At 41.2% G+C, this 21,271-nt stretch overlaps 1 protein-coding gene across 5 annotated transcripts in view; it reads left to right on the plus strand.

The window, feature by feature from the left end:
• Positions 1 to 224: 224 nt before the first annotated feature.
• ZDHHC3 (zinc finger DHHC-type palmitoyltransferase 3) overlaps positions 225 to 21,271 on the plus strand; it is a 33,873-nt gene continuing 12,826 nt past the window's right edge. For 4 of the 5 annotated variants that reach the window (XM_032681026.1, XM_032681045.1, XM_032681039.1 and 1 more), the window contains exons 1-5: positions 225 to 309; positions 11,758 to 12,087; positions 14,684 to 14,808; positions 18,029 to 18,125; positions 20,031 to 20,112. In XM_032681026.1, the coding sequence (XP_032536917.1) occupies positions 11,782 to 12,087; positions 14,684 to 14,808; positions 18,029 to 18,125; positions 20,031 to 20,112 (610 nt within the window). In that variant the 5' untranslated portion in view covers positions 225 to 309; positions 11,758 to 11,781. Of the gene's footprint in view, positions 314 to 11,757; positions 12,088 to 14,683; positions 14,809 to 18,028; positions 18,126 to 20,030; positions 20,113 to 21,271 lie in introns of all 5 variants that reach the window. The other variant, XM_032681031.1, reaches the window with a different exon arrangement.

Here is a 21,271-nt window from a genome sequence, read left to right on the forward strand (position 1 = left end):
AAAAAGTGGTAGGGCTTTTTCCCTCACAAAACCCGCACGCCCGAGACGCGCCCATGGCACAAGCGCGCCCCAGCGGCGCCCGGTCCCGGTGCCCGCCCGTGGCTCGTCCAGGGCAGGGCAGGGTGTGCTCTGCCTCACGCCGCCGCCGTTCACTTCCTGGTTCCTCCCCGCGGCCGCTCCACCTCCTTCCTCGCCGAGCCCGCGTAAGGGGCGGCGGAAGGGGGGGGTGCCGTTCCGTGCCGTGCCGCTGCCGGCGCGGGGGCGGCGGCGGGGCGCGCCGGACCCGCGGCGGCGGCGGCGGCCAGTGGGGTAGGTGGGTGCGACTGACAACGCGGGGCGGGGGGGGCGCCGGGCAGGTGTGTGCGCCGGCGGAGTGGGGCGGGAGTGGGAGGCGGGAGCGGGAGGCGGGAGCGAGAGCCGGGGACGGGAGCGGGCCGCCGGAGCGGAGCGGCCATCCCGCCGCCGCCTGCGCCGCGCCACCAGCTGCCCCCGGCCCTGCCGCTGTCCCCGCTGTCTGCGTAGCCCTCTGGCCGTGCGGGAACCGCAGGATGGCCCCGCCGCCCGGGGGCCGAGCGGTGCCCGCATCCCTCCGCGGGGCCCCCGGCAAGGGCTGGCGGCGGGTCGTGTCCAGCGGCGGCGTCTCCAGGAGCTTCTGGCATCGGTCGGGAAACGGGGGGCGGGCTCCCGCTCTCCCCTCGCCGTCGTCCAGCACTGGGCTTTAAATACTGCGGGGCTAAACACGTTAAATAATAGCGGGCTAAATACGTGGTTTAGGTCTGCTCCGCGGCCTTTCGGAGCAGCGTTGAGTCCCCTCGGCAGGAAATTTAAACTCGAAGTCTCCAGCGTTTTCGTCGGGGTCCTGTGACTTGTTAATGGATTGCAGTGGTGGAACGGGGTCCTGTAATCTGTGCGTGCGTTGCAGCGATGGGACGTGTCCAGCGAACAGCTGGACAGCGAGTGGAGCTCACCCTCTCGCTTTGGAGGTGGCCGCGGTCACCCGGCGTGTGACTGCACCTGTCCGATGGGACCATCGGCCGGGTGTGACCTCGGCAGCGGGAGTGGTCTGTGTTGAAACCATGGCGCTGCACTGTTGAGGGTTTAGTTGAAGTGGATGGTGAGCTACATGGCAATAGGAAGCGATCCGGACTTGTTTAGAACGGCAGCTTCTAAGTATTACTGGAGTAGTTCTGTAAAGTAATTTTTAAGAAGCAAGAGCTCATGATGGATCATTAGAAAACAGTCTTCAAGAAAACAGGCCTTGGGGAGGAGGAGGCAGCAATCTGGTCCTTGGTAGGCTCTCCCGCTGCCTGTGTGCCACTGAGGGACACAGGATGGACACAAAACTTGTTTAGGTTTCTTTCCTTTGATCCTAATTTGGAAAAGATAAACTGTGTTTTTCAGTGTGCAAAAGAGTGATTTTTTTCCGGATTCTTGACACGGCAGAGGTGTGCAATGTCAGATCTGTAAGGAAGGAACCCAAATTCGGACGGTTGTTCTCATACAGTGGATTGTTCTGATACTGACTGGCGGGTTGCAACGAGTGACTGCATTGGGTGTCTGGTGGTGTAGATAGCAAGGCGTTAGTGAGTACCATGTTTTTCTTTGCTTAATGAAAGCAACAAATAAGTCTTTTGTGCAGTGTTACAGGCATTTTGGTGATAAGAGTCATCATAAGAGGAGCCATGCCATTCATATGTCGTTAAAGATGCAGCCCCCCTGTGCAATAAAGAGCCGGTCCTTCAAACACTATGACTCTGTCAGCGTAGCTCTTGGTGCTGTCTCACTGATGCAATAGTGTTTGTCATACCAGCGGGAGCTGCTGGTGGTAGGAAGTTGTGTCTGACTGAATGCTCATTGAGATTTAGAAGGTGCGACCCAGAAGCTAAGTGCAGTTGTAGGTTTATAAAAGAGCAAATATAAGGTCTGCCTAAAGGCCAAAATATTTGTTGCAACATTTAATACCTACTGAGTATTTTTGTGTATGTTTCTACTTCCTTTTAATTTTCGTTTTAGGTGGTGTAATTACAGACAAGGGTGTGTATTTCAGTTTGAAATTGCTTGTTTGGTAGTAGACAAAAATACACAAATGTGATTTAACTATCGGAAGTAGGTTGCAAGAAGATGAATGCTTAATTCCTCAGCAGATGCATGTCTGCTGTGCCCAAGTATTTATGTGTCTTTTCTGGGCAGCTCCCCTTGTGTTAGCAAAGAAGAATTTATAGTCTTCAGCAGTATGTGTGTATCCTGGGCAATGGTAACTCAGCTTTGGTGAATCTTTTTCATATCTAATATGAATTTACTTTTCTTGATGGGTAGATTGCTGTGCATCTCCCAGCAGAACAGAAGCTAGCAGTGTCTCATAGTCAGTGCAGTTTAAACCCCCGTGTTGCGTTTTTTCAGGAAAACTTGCTCATGGAGCAATGAAGCTTTACTGTGCAGACATCTCCCATATATCTGTAATGGGGCATCTCTCCTGTAGAAGAGACTAGATTGGCTCCCACAGTGGTGTCAGTCTGAAAATGGCTTGGCTATAGCTCAGCCAGTCTCTGCAGATGTTAGTTGGCTGAGCTTACACTTTTCTCTGGTCCCTCTGCAGTGTAGACATGACCTTTTTCTTAGGGTGATATTCTGGAATACAACTGTTCTGCCTTCCTGACGGAAGACAGCGGGTAACGTAAAATATGACACGATAGAATAGTGTTTTGTCAGGTTTTATTTTCTCTGTCCTGTGCTTAGCTGGTTGAAGAAAACCAAATGTGAATGATTGCACCTGGAACATCATATTTGACTTGTCCATGTAACTAATCTGAAGCTTAAGGTTGTATTAGAGAAAATGAGAAGTTAAAGCTTTCCGAATTAGAGCTGCATGTTTGGGTTGTGCAGATAATACGAAAAAAAGATAGCCCTTAACTTGACTGGAACTGCAGTGCAGCAAGTCTGCCAGTAACACTTTACACGTTGTCCTTTTGAGAGGGAGTCCAAAAGAGCGAGCCAGCTTGTCTCTGCAGGCTGTGGGTGCCAAAGACCTCCCCACACAGCAGCAATTTCCTGCTAGTGGGTGCAAGGTGTTACAAGCAAGGTGCAGCCAGGTACTCTGGCTCTTACTGCATAGGAGCACTGGTGTGTTAACTCCTGTCGCTTGCTCCTGGCTGTGCCCCCGGGGGGGGAGGGTACTCAGGAGTGCTTTTGGGGGCTGAAATGACAGATTTACCTAGGCTTGTAGCCTCATATTTCTTTGCCCCACCAGGTTACAGGGTGACCATATAGAACTGGTGCTGCTCTGGGAGAAGGAATGCAAGAAAAGGGGAGAAAAAATAGCAGAGGATAGGGATGGGAAGGTATGGAAATAAGAGGGAAGCCTACAGCAGCAGAGTTCAACTAGAAAAATGTTGGGAAATGCTGTTCCAGGAGCAAGTAGAACAGCAACTAAAACAAGGATGTGGAAAACTCACTGTTAATACCCGTGGACAACAGAGGAATGTTGAATGAGAGGAAACGCAGGGCCCTTGTTGATGTTTTTGCTGCTGGGCTGGTGTTTGTGAAGTTCAGCTGTGAGTTTTGCAATAATGCAGAACTGACAGAGGTGACCAATCTTAAACATGGTGCAGCATGCAGAAGTTAAAGCAAATGGACTCAAGCTGAAACAGTATGAGTGAATAAAGGTAGGGTAAAGTACTATGCTATTTAAAAAAAAAAAAAAAAAGACATATACAGGCCCAGTGGAAAGGCAGTAGTACCAAAACATAGATATAGAGAGGGCTATAGCAGGTGATAAAGAAAGATAGTAATGTGATATACATCTTTGTGTTCTTGCAATGACTACTTGAATTACTGATGTCCAATACAGAATAGAATAGATAAGTAGCATATTATATATTGTAGTTGGTCTGGGCTTGAACTCTCAGTATTTAAAAGGATAACAAAATTAAGGTTTAGACATAAAAATTGTATATTTTATGGAGGCAGGGATCCCTTCTGCTTGCTAGTGCAACCGTGAACAAAACTTAGTTTGCCAACTCAGACGTCCTTTGCTACATTTCAAAAGCTTTAACATACAGCAACTTTGAACCTGCAGGTTTTTCCAGTTCTCTGAAGTAGCAGCATAGGCTTCTTCTAGTCATGATTTTACCTTCAGACCTTTGCAGGATAGAGGTGATAATTTTTTCGGTCCCTGTGTTATTTTTGTGCTATTTTAATGTATGCTCTGTGTATTTTCTGTATTTGGTTTAGGTATCTGCTTAGGTGTAGTATTTAGATTTAAAACCTGAATGCCTTACAGCCTTCATACCTGTGTCTTACCTACTCCTGTGTGGTAAGGAAGAAGAACAAACTGCAAGTGGGGGAATAAAATCAGGGAGAGTGAGTGACATGCTTGGGAAGGGGTGGCTATAGCAGCAGCAGATGAGAGCCAGATGCAGCATTAGACCATCTTGAGTGAAAACGTATGTCTGATAGTTATAAGTGCTCTTTCTGACTTGAAATATAGTATTTAGAATATTTTTTTGGACCAGAGTGGTTCTGCCAGCTTCTTATTATGATTAAAACTTTAAAGCTACAACTCTTCTACTTTGGAAGATATATTCCTTTTGCCATGAAAGTTGTGTAGCTTTTAAAATAGATGCTAAAAATAATACTAGTTGTATAGATAAACCTTCCCCTTTAATTTTTGTCTTTTGTTAAAAAAAAATGGATACAGGGCAAATTGTGAATTTAAATTCCCTTAATCCAGGGGTTTGCTGTTTTAAGTCTTGAATCATCATCAAAATTGCAAAGCTGTCTAGAAGACCAGGGCATCTTCTTGTGTTTTGTCTCTCAGAGGCTGTGTATTCAGGATAACTGCAATGCTGTGGGAAAGCATGACATCCCCATCTGTTGTTTTCTGTTTCCTAGTACAGTCCCTCCTGCAAGATTGCTCTTTCCTTCTGATGCTTAACTCCAGATAGGTGACGATGCAACAAAGATGGTTTTTATGTTCAGGATTAATATTTCTCTTTTGACATAGGTTAAGTAGCTTGTGTGTATTTAGTCTTATTGGGAAACTGTCAGATTGAAGTGACAGAATTTCTCTGTTCCCCTTGCAGTTCTGATAGGGAAAAAGTTACATTATTTTGTAATGGTTCATACTTAATGACAGTATTATAAAGTACCTTCTGTTCCTGATCAAAGCCTTATTGAGATCACTAACTTTGTTATCAGACCAAGTGAAATTCAAGTCTGACCTCAGTCTCTGTTGCCCTTGTGATTTGTGTCCTGTTCCTAGATATTGCCCCAATTTTGTCACTCATCTATAGTGGTCCAGTGTTTTTGTACCTTGGACAGTAACTACATTGTCTTTGCTCTCCTTTGCTCAAGCTGGCAGCTGACAGGCCTTTTAGGTGGGGGTGCAATCACTTACCAGATAACTCAGACTCTTAGGTCAGTCTTAATTGCATTATCATTTATTTATACAATACATATCTATTAGTTAAACAGAAAGGATGCAGACATTAACCAGGAAGCTGTTTCTGTCTGCCCTGAGAGACTGCATACCACAACCATCAGGATAAGGAAACCCCTATGTTTGTAATTGAGAAAACATGGCCTTATTTTCCTTACAGTTCTAATGCAATTCCTCTGGCACTGTTCAAATTGCTTCTTGTCTGGACTGACATAAATTAGGGCAGGACTGAGGGGTTTGTACCCTATGTGGCTGCATTCCTCTTGAGCCTGTCACACTCAGCACAATCCAGGGCCTCAGAATAGAGTTTCCAGATCCTACAGGCACCTTTGAGGTAATTTCCCCCTCCCCTTGCTCTCCTTAGGGAGGAGTTCCCTTGATGTATTTGTACTCCTATTCAAATGTGTTCTTCAGAAATGCATGACTTCAATTAAATCTTCCCCTCTATTAAGATGCTTCTAGTAAAAATGATAAGAGTATGATTTTAGTGTGATCCATTTTTACTAAGGTCTTGTTCACGCGTGGCCTCTTCAAAATAAGAAATAAGTTAAAAATAGAAAATATTGATTCATCAGTAGAAAATTATGATTCATCAAAATAGTTAATAGTTAACAGTTTTCTGAACTCTGACTATAAAGCATTGTTATACATCCTCTTACTCTCTTCATGTATAGAAAAATGTTACAAAAGGGTTACCATCTGGTTTTATGTCCTCTCTTTTCCCCTTTTCAAGGGAGGTAATCCAAGCCTGTGCATTTATCCTCAGGACAAAACCATAAATTTATTTTAAGCCTTGTAATTTTTTTAAGATTATTTTTAATAGATTTAATATAATTGACATACTGATTTCTTTATGCCATTTTTCTTCAGCATGGGAACTGAAACTGTTGAAATTGCATGACTTCAGGAGCCAAAGGTTTCAGGGGAATCTCGAGACGTTTGTGAACCTCTTGCTAAAAGCATATGGGTAGCTGGTAATGTGGTACTTAGGCTGTAACTATATTCCTTAATGTAGCCGGAATTTCCAGAAGAAAAATGAAAAAGTATCTGTGGTAGGCACAATCCTGTTATCTCCTCCTCTCGGGGTGTCTGGAGTAGGGCCGACTTTGCACTGTGATCATTTGATCTGAGTCATCGGGTATCCTGTAAGCACAGTGTTAACTTCTGTGCCCAGTTCTTCCCTATTGCTTTTGCCATTTTAACCCAAGAGCAGGTTTTTTACCTGTTTGAGGTTTTGGATTGGGATCGGGTTTGTTTTGTTGGTTCGTTAGTTGTTTTTTTTTAACCATGTGTGGAGTCACAAAAATATTCCAATGGAGGTACAGCTCTCTATAGCAAATTTAAGCCTGCTAATAATAGGCTTGCTTTTTTTAGCTGCCTTTCATAGACCTGTTAGAAATGTCCCATTGACCCTCCAGAGTTTTGTAAACCAGAGGTTGGAAACTGCCATGCTGATGGATATCTGGATGAATCTGCAGGAGACTGCCAAAAATTCTCAGCATAGCTGGGCTGTTTCATTCCGCTTCTGCTGATCAGATAGGCCTTGCAGGAGCCATTAGGAAACAAAATATATAAATACTGATATTCCTTTATTATTATCCCTGCTAGAACGTGCTTTGGCAAGTTTTGATAAGCTTGTTGTTAGATTTCGGCTGTATAGAGGTGTGACAGAAGGGAGAAGCATAGGTAAATATCCTGTTAGAAAGCACACTTCCTTGCATGTCTGCTGCAAAGGAAGATTAAATACACAGTGTTTTAATCAATGCAGTTTTATGTACAGAAAAATGAAATAAACTTAAAAATGAACTCTTGCAGTTTCTGTCTATCAAGTGGAGTTTGCTGGGTTTATTTAAAGGGACGTCCTGTCCTGCAGATCTAAACTGCCTGCTTTAGCTGTCATGAATATAGTATGACTAGTTATGTATGTTTGCTTCCTTTTGGTGGTGATTAAAAGTTAACTTTAGTGTTGTCAGCTCTGAAGATACTCTGTGTGTTGTAAAAGCTATTTGGAGTATGCTTGTTAAAGTGTATAAAAGAACAAACCAGGTACCTTAAAAAAATGTCAGTGATCTGCCCCGGCCTCTCTTTTTTCTTTTTTTTTTTCCCTTCTAGAATTGTTTTTGTGTAATTGGCTAAACTTGAAATTCATGTAGTTTATATGACAAAATGAAAATGTTACCTCTTCCTGAAGTTCAGTGTTAATGGACTTCTAATAAAGGAAATGGTTGCAATGTACTAGTACTACTGTAGTTTTGCAATTCATACCCATGTCCTTTTGACTTCACTAGCATGAGTAATTACATGAAAATCAGCAGGTTGATGATAATGTTGGTTTTAAGCTTTTTGTAGGTTTTACATCATCAGAACCTCAGGTAGCTTTCAGGTACTTCTTGGGGCTCATATCATTTGTTTGTTCATTTTTTGCACGTTCTTTGGTGGTCACAGGCCATGAAAAACAAGCTTTTTTGGACATGGCTTATAGCAGATCAAAAGACAGTTACTTAATTTATATAGGGTGTAATAGCATATTTTAAGTGTTCATTGTAGCAGGAAGTGGGTTTTTATTTGTTTTGTTTACATTTCTCATTTGTATATTACATGTTTTTTAGTTGTTCCTGTAATGCCAAATGCCTTCCAGATAAAAAGAACAAGTCTTTGCTCTGTCTTGTCATTAAGCTGAATTGATGTGCGTGTTGTCATTGTATGCACACTTACCTAGTGGCCTGTTGTAGCCTGACACCAAGATTAAGTCCTTAAGCCCTTTGCCAACATTGTTTACATATTGTTTGCTCCAGACCAGGAGGGACTGACATATTCTATCTGTGTGATAAATTAAATTCATATGCAGCATGGTTGAAGGGCAAACCAGTTAGGGCAAGTTACTACTTCCTCCCCCCTACAGTATTGTTGTTGTTGTATTATTTATATGAAAATATCTAGTTGGACAACATAAACAAAAGCAGATGTTTGTGTATGTAAGAACAAGGTATTAAAAAACCCTCTAATCAGGTCATGTAAGAGAGAAGCTGAGACTCTAAGCTCCTATAGATTGACTCTTGAGATAATGAACACTAAAACACACATATTTCTCAAATAAGGTACGGTGTTTATGTACCAATTACTGATTTTTCATTTTGTTGTCTAATGATATCTCTAAACCAAGCATTAAATAGCCAAGTACATTAAATAACAAATTTGTCCTCCAGCCAGAATTGGAGGTCTCATAACTGTGCACTGCACAGTCTCATAACTGCACTGCAGAAATGAGTCTCCAGACTTTCAGACTGAGGTGCCTTGAGGCTCCTTCCAGCTATAGGTTACACAGCTATAAGTTTTTCTTATTTTTCCTCCCCCGTTTAGCTCAATATTTCTGAGAGAACTGTAGAACTTTTATTGGAGTGAAACCACTTCTTGCACTTGCAAGAGAGATTAATTTTTATTTCACTGGTAAAGTGTGCTATTCAGGACTAAACCCACAGTTTTAATCACTGTGTATTTGTTTAGCTTTCAGTCAGTCTTTGCTAATACTGACTTTGGGGTGACTTGTCAAACTAATTCCTCTGTTAAATAGGAGTTTGGTTTTCCTGTGACTTTCGTTCCTTTGCTTTGGGAAACAAAACCTCAGGGGGAAAAAAACGCTCAGAGTCTAGGGAAAAAAACCTGAAAGTCTGTGTTCAGGACTATCCCAGTCCTGTTCAGGACTATCCCTGCTCCTGATGTGTCAAGGCTAAGACTTCTGTTTGAAAATCGAAATACCTAAATTACTGTTCTCTTTCTCATTTTTTAATGCAATATGACGTTACCGTAAACTAAACGTTGTTGTCAGGCATGAGTCTTTAATTATGTCAGCCCTGTTTTGAGCTCGCAAACCAGCATAACAATTTTAATAAGATTATTAAATAATGCAGTGAAGGTTAACCTGTTTCCTTGAGGGAGGGGAAGGACCGAGTCTTAGAAATGCTGGTTCAGTCTGTGTGAATGTATAAGTACATAATTGTCCTTACAGAAATTGTGAAAAACTGAAGAAAAGGTACGGATTTACCAGTAGGTATAGATTTATCTGAACTTAGACCACCAGATCATTTGGGTAATCACTGTTTGTGAAAATTATATAGCTTGTGTTCCTAAGTATTGGGAGTCATGAGGCTAAATTATAGCTGTGGTTAAAATACACAGTAATTACAATGTGTTATGTGAATTTTATGAATGAGGAGAGGGCTTTTTGTTGTGGTTTTTTTTTCTCGCCAAAGTAAATGACGTTCTCACAAGGACATTTTTATCTTGATTTTTCTGTTCTGTTTGATGTATGTATAAATACAAGACTGATATGCTTTAACATTAATCCATGTGACTTTCTTCAGATTCATAAACCGTCTTTAACTTGCTTGGCAGCATACTAAATGCTCAAAGCAGAACGATAAGAAATACCTAATTCTCCTGGTTTATTTATTTACAGTCATGTTAGCAAACAAATATTATAAATGGTCTAGTTCATCCCCTTCTCTTCACCTAGAAACTTTGTGCTCCTGGCTTTTGACTCTTGCTGTGGCAGTAGCAGTTCCAGTCACCTCTCCCCGATGTCACTCGCACTAAGGCACACAAAGTTCATCACTTCTGCGCTTGGATGTAATTAATCATCCTGCTCATAAATAACCTTAATCTTTGGCCTTAAAAGACTAATTTTCCTCTTATGAATTTGGTCTTCTTGAAATAATAACTAAAAAGCAAACTGTCGTCTTCTTCCCTGTCTGGGTAGGGGCAATAACATTTCCTTTTTGGTTTGCATTATGCAGAATAGAGCTTTCTCCTTGTGCTTGACAGAGCTCAGTGATAACATTTGGAGAGAAGTTTAAGGTCCTGGATAGTTTTGCAGTTCGCTGACTATGTTTTCTGTAAAATTTCTCCCCTTTATATAGGCAACAGTGGAACTTTTTAAACAAGCACAAAAGCAGCTTCAGTATGAACATTTTTGGCAGAAAGCATAATTAATGGTGAACACTGTCTTCGTTTCTCTGAACTAAAATTGCATTATGCACGCTCTTTTTTTGAAAAGCCTGATATGTTGAAATAGCAGGAGGCTGATCCCTTCCGTTCAGGTATATGCAATTCAGTGTATTTGGTAGTAAAATTATTGTAGCCATTTTTGTAGAAGGTGGGTCTTTAGGGGTTGTAGTGGTTTTGAGTGCTTAGAGCACTGTGCAAATACTCTGTGAAGAAGAGTCTTTGGAAGAAGCTGCTGGGTGTATAAAGAGCCTCTTTCAAAGCTTAGCGTTCCAGGTGTGCTCAGTTATTGAGTGGTGTACATTCACACTGCAAATGGATTGATCCCTTGCCAGAGACTTATGAGCACCTTTTCTGTTTTCTCAAATGCCTGTGTTTAGTGGGAGTTACACTGAAACTACAGTAAGCGCCGCATACACCTGGAATATTACAGTTTTTGGCTCCAAGGTGGACCTTACCCTCTGGATAGACAAGGTGCCTGCAGAGAGGAGAGGACAGGGCAATGTCAGTGTTAGTGCTCTTACTACAGTGGAATGGAATTGATTAGAAGTGCTAAAGGGGAGGCAAAACAGATGCCTTTGAGGGATGGAGCAAAGGTGGTGTGAGAGCCATGGCAAAGCAGAAGACTTCCAAAGATTGTAAGGCCAGAGGAAAAGGTGAGAATAGGAGACAGCTGTTGCTGGGGAAGACCATCCTTCAGCCAAGACTAGAAGTTCCTATTGAGATCTTTGCCTGGGTTGCTTCTTGATCAATTCCTGCAAATCTAATTTTAGAGTGGTTGGGTTTTGCAGTTTTACACCAAAGCTGTGAGTCAATGGCTGAGGAGAAGGGATACTTTTCCTATTTGCTAAGTTACCCAGTATCTGTAGGAGAGACCCTTCCCCAGACCTGAGGCAGCAAGGAGGGACCCTGCCAGCTGTGCTAGGTCTTTCCTCTTTTCCTCACGTGGCAGTGCCCAGTTCTTGCTTCAGTTCCTGTTGGGGCAGCTCCTCTTGGCTCCTACCTGATGACTTTTTCTTCATTAAAAGAAAGGCTTGTTGCCTTTCCGCAGGGGGAGGTGGAGGTGGCACACAGGTGGACCTGATGTGTAATTAAGCACATCTTAAAAGCACTTAGAGAGCCTTCTGAGTAAGAAGTGTTCAGATAAGTGAGAGTGTGGTTTCCAAATCCATTATTTCGCATTTGATTTATTTACCTTTTTTGCTTTTTCAACTGTCTTTCTGCAATTCTGAATTTTCCATGTGATCGCCGTGCCTTTACATGAACAGAGGGCCGCGTGTCTTGCAGAGCGGTGAACACTGTTTCTGATTCTCTTTCAGATGCAAGTATGGACATAATAGCCTATGATGATTACTCCAGTCCACCGCTTCAGAGATATTGAAAGGACACCAGAATACCTCCAGCCAGAAAAGTGTGTTCCACCTCCTAGCCGTGCTTCCCTGGGAACAATGTGGTTTATTCGAGATGGCTGTGGTATTGCATGTGCTGTCGTTACCTGGATGCTGGTGTTCTATGCCGACTTTGTAGTCCTTCTTGTCATGCTAGTTCCATCAAGAGATTATGTTTATAGTGTCATCAATGGCACACTGTTCAACACCTTGGCTTTCCTCGCTTTGGCTTCACATTTTCGTGCTATGCTGACAGATCCAGTAAGTATACCTCTCTCTGTGTGTCTCGGAAAGAAACAGGCGGTGTTTTTCTTGTCTGCTAGATGTTGGGTAACTCACTTGCCGAGTGAGTGGCAGATTTAAATAATCTTCTGTGTGTCAGCCTGCCGAGTGAGGCTGCTGATGTGGTATGCTAATTTTTCATCCCACTCAAGTCAGAAGCAAAGTCAAGGACCCAGCTTTAGATTCCCATTGTGTGAGCAGCTCTTCTTTTTCACTGGGAAGGAGAGTGTTTCTCTCTGATACTGTTTTCTCCCCAATGGCAGATCTCGTGTTTGTGGCTTGTCATGTCTTGACAAACAGTAAAGCTGGAAAAGCTGGTTTTAGTTGTCTGCCTTGGCAAGTATTGCTTCAGCAGAATGGAGCAGAACGTGCGTTGTTTTTAAAAGCCATGTTACCATCTCTCATTTTCCTGATTTTGTTGAGTGTATTGGACAATGCTGAAATAAATACTGTGTGAGTGTGCTAAGAGCTGTTAGGCAAGTTGGGAAGCATCAGAGTTGTAAGACTTCCTTGTGTGTATCCGTAGGACATTGCTCAGAGAGATCTGGTCTGCTGCTTTGTCATCTTTCAGCTAGTGAGAAGATACGGTTTAGCAACATGAGGCTAATGCTGAGTGGCCAGTGATGGTTTATTTGCTTAATAATCCCTGGACAGTAGATTCAATTCAAACTCCCATCTCCAATTGTCAGTGGAAAGAAAGACATGCTAAGATTTCTCTTGTCCCCTTCCTCACAAGCATTCTTGTTGCTGTTGGGAGTGGTGGCGTACCTCTGATATTCTCTTCCTTCCAAATGTCATTTCCTACTTCAGTCCTTGTTAAGGTGCCATTAAGAGTTCAGAACAATCTTTGCTTCTTAGATTCCAGTTCTTCCAGAAGCCACAACAGTGCAGAAATGGCTTGATTTGGGGTAATCTCACAGTTTATAGTAAAGACGGTTGAATTGCACACTGCTGCTGGGCAGAACTGTAAGCAATAGTTTATGCTCTGAAACTTCTGGTCACTGGACTGGGCTGCAGCAGTTTGTTAGATAGTTTGTGTCCTAAGGGTGGTGGTGGTTGTTAATTATTGTATGTTGTGTGGCTTTTATGCCTAGGGACCTTCAAGTCGCTGGAATTATTTTGCAGAGTTACTAGAAACTCTTCTGAAACAAAAGCTGTATTTTGAAACAGGCTACATTGGAGAAGCGGATACAATCTCTATTGAGAGTCATTTGGAAAAGATATGTTAATTCCTAGTGTGAGGTGGGATTTATGTGTGTGGAGGGCAAGAGCCAGTGGGATTTTGTTTCATTTTTTTAATGAGGAATTCAGCTAAATAAAATGCAGGAGGGAAGATACAGAGAAGGGATGCAGCAACATCTGGCAGACAGTGTGAGTCAGGGATTAAGGAAGCTGCCAGGACATGGGGAGCCAGGGGCACGTCTAGGATCAGAATGAAACTACTGAGGCAAACAAACAAAATTCTTACTATAAATAAATGAACACCTGAGTTCTTCAGAATTGATAGCATGTGTCTCGCATTTCAGGAACTGCTTCTTGCTAAAACATTCCTAAGGTTTTGAGCTTTGCTGAGTGTTGAAGAGAGAGAACGTGAGTTGTAGCATTTTGGGGAAGTTGGTTTTCGTAATTTTTTTAATTGGTCAGTCCTGTTGGGAGTTTTTGTGGAAAAAACTATTGCTCCAGAAAGCCTTATAATACTGGTTCAATAAGCAGTTCTCTCACTGGTGTGTATCTTTCCTGTTTATTGCTGTTAGGACGTTGTATAGATATGTTAAAAAGAGACTGTTCTGTCAGAAATCTGTCAAAATATTGCTTCTCTGGTTTTATTTCAATAAAAAAGCCTTAAATTCACAGAAGTTAATTGTACCAATGTACCAGCAGTGATTTCATACAGTATGTTTCATGACTTTTTTTTGAGAGGAGGGAGTTTCTTTGATACAGGTTCTTTGAGCAAAAAAGACTGGAAACTCATGAACTTGGGCTCCTGCAGCAGCAATATGTTACCTATTTAAAGACAGCTAAGAATGTTTTACCTCATCTTGTTCAGGTGGGAAGATTTTTAGTGTTCACTGTTTGAATGTTAGGCCCTAATTTAAATAACAAATACACAGTGGAAGCATAAATATAAAAAGATTTGAGGTGTTTACCAGCAAATCTTAGTGTACAAAATGATACTTCAGGAAGTAGCTGCCTGTACTGGAATAAAACATCTGCTGTTTCCAGTTTGTGATACAAAACACTGGCATGATAACTTTGTTGATGTGAAAAGAGGGGTGAAGATTCTTTAGTATTTTAAGCTTATGATAGGATTACAAAAGAATAATTGCTTAAGTGAGGATTTATTGATGTTTAAAAAACCCGAAAAACTCCACCAAAATGATGTTTAAGTATGTGATTCCATATTTTAGTACCGCATTTTAATTTCTTTTCTGAATCTTCTTGCAACTCTGTTGATCTTAGGGAAGTTTTTGTTTCTTTCTTTTTCCTCCCCTCCCATAGTTTTAAGTCGTCCTGTTGTTCTTAGCAGTTGTAATGTCCACAGGTTAATCTTCTGGTTTATTTTTTTTTCCTGCAGGGTGCTGTACCCAAAGGTAATGCCACAAAAGAGTTCATTGAGAGTTTGCAGCTAAAGCCAGGCCAGGTGGTTTACAAGTGCCCAAAGTGTTGTAGCATCAAACCTGACAGAGCACATCACTGCAGGTAAAGTCTTTTCTGAAGACAGATGTGTTATTAAGACCTCAAGAATTATTCACCAGTGTACCTTGATCTAAATTGTTACTGGAGTCTGAGACTGGAGTGGGTAAATTGAGAGTCTGGTATCTGAATTCTGTTACCAATAGTGCCAGACACATTTAAGTTTCTCTGAAAAAAATCTCAGGCCTTTCCTAACAAATTTTTATCTATAGGAGACTGGGGCCACTCAAAGCGAGAAACACTTAAAATGAGTGCTACCTTGGCTCCAGCCTTGTAATTGGCATTCCATAAATTTTCATGTAAACATGACTTAAAAAGAGACATTATATACCAGAATGCATAGAAATCTAAAAAATATAATGTCTCTCAGAGGGTCAGTGTCTTTTCCATTTTTATTTTTATTCACAAACCCATTTGTCTAACTGTGTGTTCTATTTAGAAGTGATATTTGAGTTAAAACTAAAGTACAGATAACTGTATATATTTTTTAAGAGCTCAGACTTCCACATTTTTATTGAGTACTGTGACTTTGTTTTGTGCTGTGTGATAGATCAGTATGCCTACTGATCTGTCATGTCCTTTCTTTTTCTGGTAGGATAAACTTCCCGGAAGAGAGTAACTGGTAGTGAGCTTTTTAGTACTAAAGGCAGTGAGCAAAAAAATAACTACTTCCTAAAATTCTCTTCTGCTTTTAAAGCAAGCGAACCTGCTTTCCAGTAAGTAGTTACTGAGTTTGCACTGGTGTCACTTCCTTACCTCCTCAAAACCCAATATGTACCAAGAGAGCTTGTACCAGGATTACTGCTGATTTGTGCAGTGGTCTTCTGGGGAGGGGAATACATGGTACTGAGCTGAACAAAATTGTTCTGCTGTTTGTGTTTTTCATACTTAGTTTCAGAGCTTTAGTTTGCACATGTTTTTCTTTTTTGTTTTTTTTTTATTCTAATCAAAATCAGGAGTTGGTTATTCATCAGGAGCAATGTGATCATGCTTATCACTTATTAATGCTACTGTAAAATCCCCTCTGACAGCTCTTCAATTATGAATGAAACTTCACATCTAAAATGCTGTCTTGATGATGACTCACAGCATAGGTAAATGAAGGCAACTCTGGGTAAACACAAAACCTCATCACTGTGATCCTTTTTTCTATGCTTTAAGATAAGTTTTTAGACATTAAGATTTGGGAAACTTATCCACTGAGCACTGATGCTGTTGAGAATCTTCAGTCAAAAGGTTTTCTATGGACTAGGAAGATTTATTAGACTTTAACACATCAAGGTTGTGCATATGCATCAGCAGGAGATATTGCTAGTGGTATGTCAGAGGGACCAGGATGTTTTTTGATTCATGTTCTATTTAGTGAGTCCCCTAAGCCCAGTAAGCTAGTCCTGGCAGCATTTGGAAGCTGGGTGGTCAAATAAGGGGGGAGTGTCTGAGTATGGGTAATTCCTGCTGCCTGTACTTCTCAGTCATGGTTTCCATGTTTCTTTTTCCACCGGCTAGTTTCCTGTTCTGCTTGTCATCCAACTGCTTTTGGTATGTGTACAGCGAATAAAACCTCTCCTCTCAGCCTTAGCTACCTCTTCCACATCTGTGGCTTGGCTGCTTCAGGTTGTCTCTCTGGGGAACTAGGACCTAGAAGTTGAAGGGATTGCTTGGGTACTCCGCTGTTTCAGAGTCCAAGGGAAATGTGTGCACATCTACAGACAAGGAGGCACCCTCCTCCTTTACACCACCTGCCCCACCTTCCCCCCTCCTTTTTTCTTTTAATTTTTTTAAAGCAGTGGTTGATCATTATAATACGAAGCACATTATCTGGCAGATAAATTGTTTTTACTGTGCCAGCTGATTGCAGTCCCCATGTAGCTCGACAATAATTTCAAGCTGCTTGTTCTGGCAAAATGAGACTTTTCTCGTTTTCCACTGCACCTGGGGCTGGAAGGTAATGGGGTGCTTGAGCACACCTGAGCAGAAGCATCTCCTGGTCTGGCCCCATGCTGAGAGGCCAGAGCCTGCCTGCCTGACCTTTCATTTAGGATTGGGGTTATAGCAACTCATTTGTTTTTCAGGCATGCAAGTATCCTTGGGGATTACTCTCTCCCACCGCGTAGAGTGAGTGAAAGGCTGTTCTGACAGAGAGGTTTTCTATTATTTATTCATACGTGCAGATAAGAACATGTTTTTGTTTGAGTTTCCCTTAAGCGTTTGGGTATCAAAGTTTATTGTTATATTAAGGTCAAAATACTTTTTGTTATAAGAAGAAAAATAAAATTAGCAGAGCGCTCAATCCTTTCTGTTTCAGGGCTGCCAGAATTGTTCTGGAATGGCTGTTTCCTTTCTGGGTCCATTGTTTGTTTGCTTTGGGGTTTTGTGTTTTTTCATATTTGATTTCTGTGCTTGTTTGTGCAATGTGGTATCAGGAGACTGCCTTTCGTCTCCTATCCTATGAGAAAGCAGCAGAGAAAAAGACTTCCTTTATTATGTGAATTGAAGCAGTTACTGACTAAGCAAGAGAATGATGTTCAGACGAAGTAATAATGTTTTAATTATTTGACTTCTGGCCACAATGTGCACGCTGGCAAGAATTTGAATTTTGATTTCATTAGCCTGGTTTTGTGAAGTGCTTTAACATCTAATTTCACCTTGAATGTGTATTGTAGTACTGTCTTCCTAACTGACTGCCACAGCTATTTTATATTAGTATGTGGCTAACCTTGATGTCAAGAATCTTTTCTAGTGCCTTATTTAACTTCCTTTTCTGCAAGTTCCTGCTGCCAGCAAGTGTTGGTAAATAAACCGTAGCCTGTAGTTAGCAACTCTGAAAAATACCTTTATTCATTACAGCTTTTTGTATCTTTCTGGTTTCTCTTTGGTTTTAATTTATGGACATTTTCACAGACAAAATAGGTTAAAACTAAACAAAATTACAGATTTTTTCCATCTGCCCAAATATATTGTTCAAATATTTTTGATATATTTTTGACAGAATGACTGATAATGTGGCATTAATTTTTGCAGTGGTGATTTGGTGTTCTGTGGTTCATTTTTGACAGACTTAGTCAAGATAGAAAACCACAAACATAAATATGGTGACAAGTAAATTTTTTAAGATTCAGATTTCACTTCTGATTCTTTTCTGTAGTTTCTTTGTCCCCCAAGCCCCAGTGAAATCTTATGTTCCTGGAATGAAAAGTGCTGTTAATAAAGACCTCTATTCTTTCAGTGTTTGCAAGAGGTGTATTCGGAAAATGGACCATCACTGCCCCTGGGTCAATAACTGTGTAGGAGAGAATAACCAGAAGTACTTTGTACTGTTTACAGTAAGTATTTTGCAAGTGATGCTTGAGGTTGTCCAGTGGGAAGTGCTGAAATGCAGTTTGTAGTCTGTGAGGCAGCTCCCAAGGCTGGCTTTCTCTTCCTTCCTATTTTGGAAGAACTTTACAGGGAGCTGCTGCAGACTTCTGTTTCATTAGTTAGGGAACACACCCACCCACCCAGACTCATCCACCCACCCAGACTCATCCACCCACAGCAATGGGAAAAAACATCATGGGAAGTATTTTCCAGGGTTTTTTGAGGTTTCTTTTGGCAGTTGTTGAGCATCTATATTGTAATGGGAGTAGTTTATTGTGGCATTGAGCTTTTTGATGCATGGGCTGTCCTTTTACTGTGGCTGGTAGGGTCCCAGGCCATATATAGGGCTCCTAAGCATTATGGTTGTATGAGTACCTGTGTGGGATCATGTAATAAGAACTGTTGCTACATCTTAAACGAGGAGTGGGAAGTCTGCATCCCCTTTGGCAAGAATTATCCACCTTTTAATTGCAAGGGGTTTATTTTTGTACTTGAAAACCAAGGAGGTGTTTGACTTTTTGTACTATATCTGTAGCATGAGTAAGAAAACAGCAGTGCACACTTGAATACTGCATATTTCTGGAAGGGTTGAAATGTGTTTCATCAGAGCAAACTGCGAATATCCCGTGGGAGTAGTGTGAACATTACAAGGCTGACTTTCAGTGATGCTCTGTTTTATTAATAAATCTTTTGAGACATCTGCAGGTTTGAGGAAGACTGTTCTCATATTACCAAGTAACAAGGGGGAGATTTTCAGTTAAATGGAAAGGCTTAGTGTTCTGTGCTGTGGTTTGCTAGGATCTGGATTACAGAACAAAATTAATCCTGTTTCTTTCCTTTGAGCAAGGTTGTTTTTTCACCTTGAGTGAGCTAGGTGTTTTAGTCCTATCAAAAGGATTTCAGTTTCTATTGAAACTTGACATCTACTTTCAAGCAGACTATATTAAACACTTAATGTAGCTGAGAGAAACAAACTAAGGGTTGCTGGTTTTGTTCTTGGGTATGCTTTTTGAGACCTGAGGAAGTGAAAGAACGGCAGCATACTGAACTGGAAAAAAAATACTCCCCTATTGCCTTTTACTGCTTCCACAGGGATTTCTTTTAACAAAATCTCTCTCACTTCTAGTATCTGCTGACCTTTGTCAGAGCTTGTACATTCAGGAGAGTCATATTTTTAGCCCTGTCTTGGTAAATTGTAATGTATGTATAGCACTGCATATAGTTTCTGTTATAACTTTTTGTTACATACACTTTCTGTTACAGAGCTAAGTCCTAGTTTAAAACAAAAAGTATTTACTACCAAGTATTAAAGCCAGAGAGAAATTTTCCATGCCAGCATCTGCCTCAGGGAAAGTGCTTATTAAACAAATACATCATTTTTCTGAGCTCATGCTGGAAAACAGATAAAGTGCGTTTTCTGCTTAAAACAAATTAACTGTTGTTTCTCTGGGAGACTACAGGGCTCTCAAGAGCAAGGAGGTAAGCTTTGACAACGTGATACCTAGATGGTGTTACTGTTCTCTGAAAGCTGTGTTGTACATAGGGGAGATAAGGACACTAGACTGAGTGGAAGGCCACTCTGGGACAGGGGAGGCTGAGTTTGGTATCCAGCTGGCTTTGAACTCAGCAGTCTCCCTCATATTTGCTCAGAGCTGTTAGTAAGGCCAGAATGAGCCTGTGTAGTCTTGGTATTTGCCAGCTTCATGGTGCTTGTTTAGGGGAGATGGAAGAGTTTGATCGTTTTTGGAGTTGTTTGTGGTTTGGTTTTGTTTTGAAATATTAGCACTTTGCTTTATTTGAAGTATTGGGAAGATGTAGCATTTTGGTCTTTAAACTCACCTGGTACCTATATTACATCCTTTATTTTTCAGATGTATATAGCACTGATTTCCCTGCATGCTTTAATCATGGTGGGATTTCACTTCTTGTATTGCTTTGAAGAAGACTGGACAAGTGAGTACGAACAAAATACCTCATTAAGGTATCAGATTAGTTTTTGAGTAAGAACTTATAATGTAGTTTGCTTGTTTCAGAAGAATGCTCTCAGGGCTCTGCTGTGCTATCTCTTTTTAAATTTTTTTAAATGATCAATCCTGGAACTTTATAATTCTTTTTGACCTGCTGGGATCTCTGTCCTGAAAAGTCCTGTTTCAACTTACACCTGATACTGCCTAGGAAAAAGCTGAGATGTAAAGACACCTAACAAGTATGTGTACAATAACTTACTGTTGAAATGAACACAGCACTAATTTCCTGAATGCCAACAGAAGACAAGAGGAATGCATATGCTTTTTTTAAAAGGGTAAAGTGAATCATTCTTGCAAGACTGCCAGAAAAACATGCTAACTGAGATCCAAAAATCTACCCTCACAAGAACAAACAATTCCTTTCCAAAAAAAAAAAAAAAGGGCAAACCAAAACCAGAACCCAAGCAGCTCAAAAAAACCAAAATAAAAACTCCAGCCCTCACTCTGAATCAGCCAGTGAGTAAATTTTTACGAAGACAGTCTATATATGTTTTTAAAACCACAAATGGATATAGGAAATCCTTGAGGTAATGCTGAGTCAAACTGCAAGCTGTCAAAGAATGTGTGTGCTGCTTGTGAATTTTTTTGGAAAAGGATTAGGGTTTTTTTTCTTGGAATTTCAGTTGTGTTATTCAATATAATGACTGGTTTTAGTTTATGCTGTTGCAGAGGATGTAGGTATGAATTGAGTTTGACAAGGTTGTTCTGCGGTTCAAGACTTTGTAAAACAGCTGCCAGCTGTCACTGAGAACTGCATTTGACTACAGTGGCCAGGGCCATAAAGGGAAGGATACATCAAAAGGTAGTTTCCTTTACCCCCTTTCTCAGAGCCTGTTTGTGTGGGGAAAGCACTTTCCCACCTGCCCCAGGTTTAGGTGGCAGAACAGAGCTGTTATGAGAGATGGATAGGTTGTTCCAGCTCCTTCCATTTGTGCAGATTGTGTTAGCCCTTGATTATGGTGTATTTGTTAAAGCTTAACAGCTCATTAGAAAAATACAGGCTTCTGGTGAGAGTCTTGGATTTGGAAAAAATCTGGAGATGTTCTGACATTTGCAACACTCAACACTATGAGCTTGGCCCTATA

This window comes from Chiroxiphia lanceolata, chromosome 1 (assembly GCF_009829145.1).
Source record: "Chiroxiphia lanceolata isolate bChiLan1 chromosome 1, bChiLan1.pri, whole genome shotgun sequence".
Taxonomy (NCBI): Eukaryota; Metazoa; Chordata; class Aves; order Passeriformes; family Pipridae; genus Chiroxiphia; species Chiroxiphia lanceolata.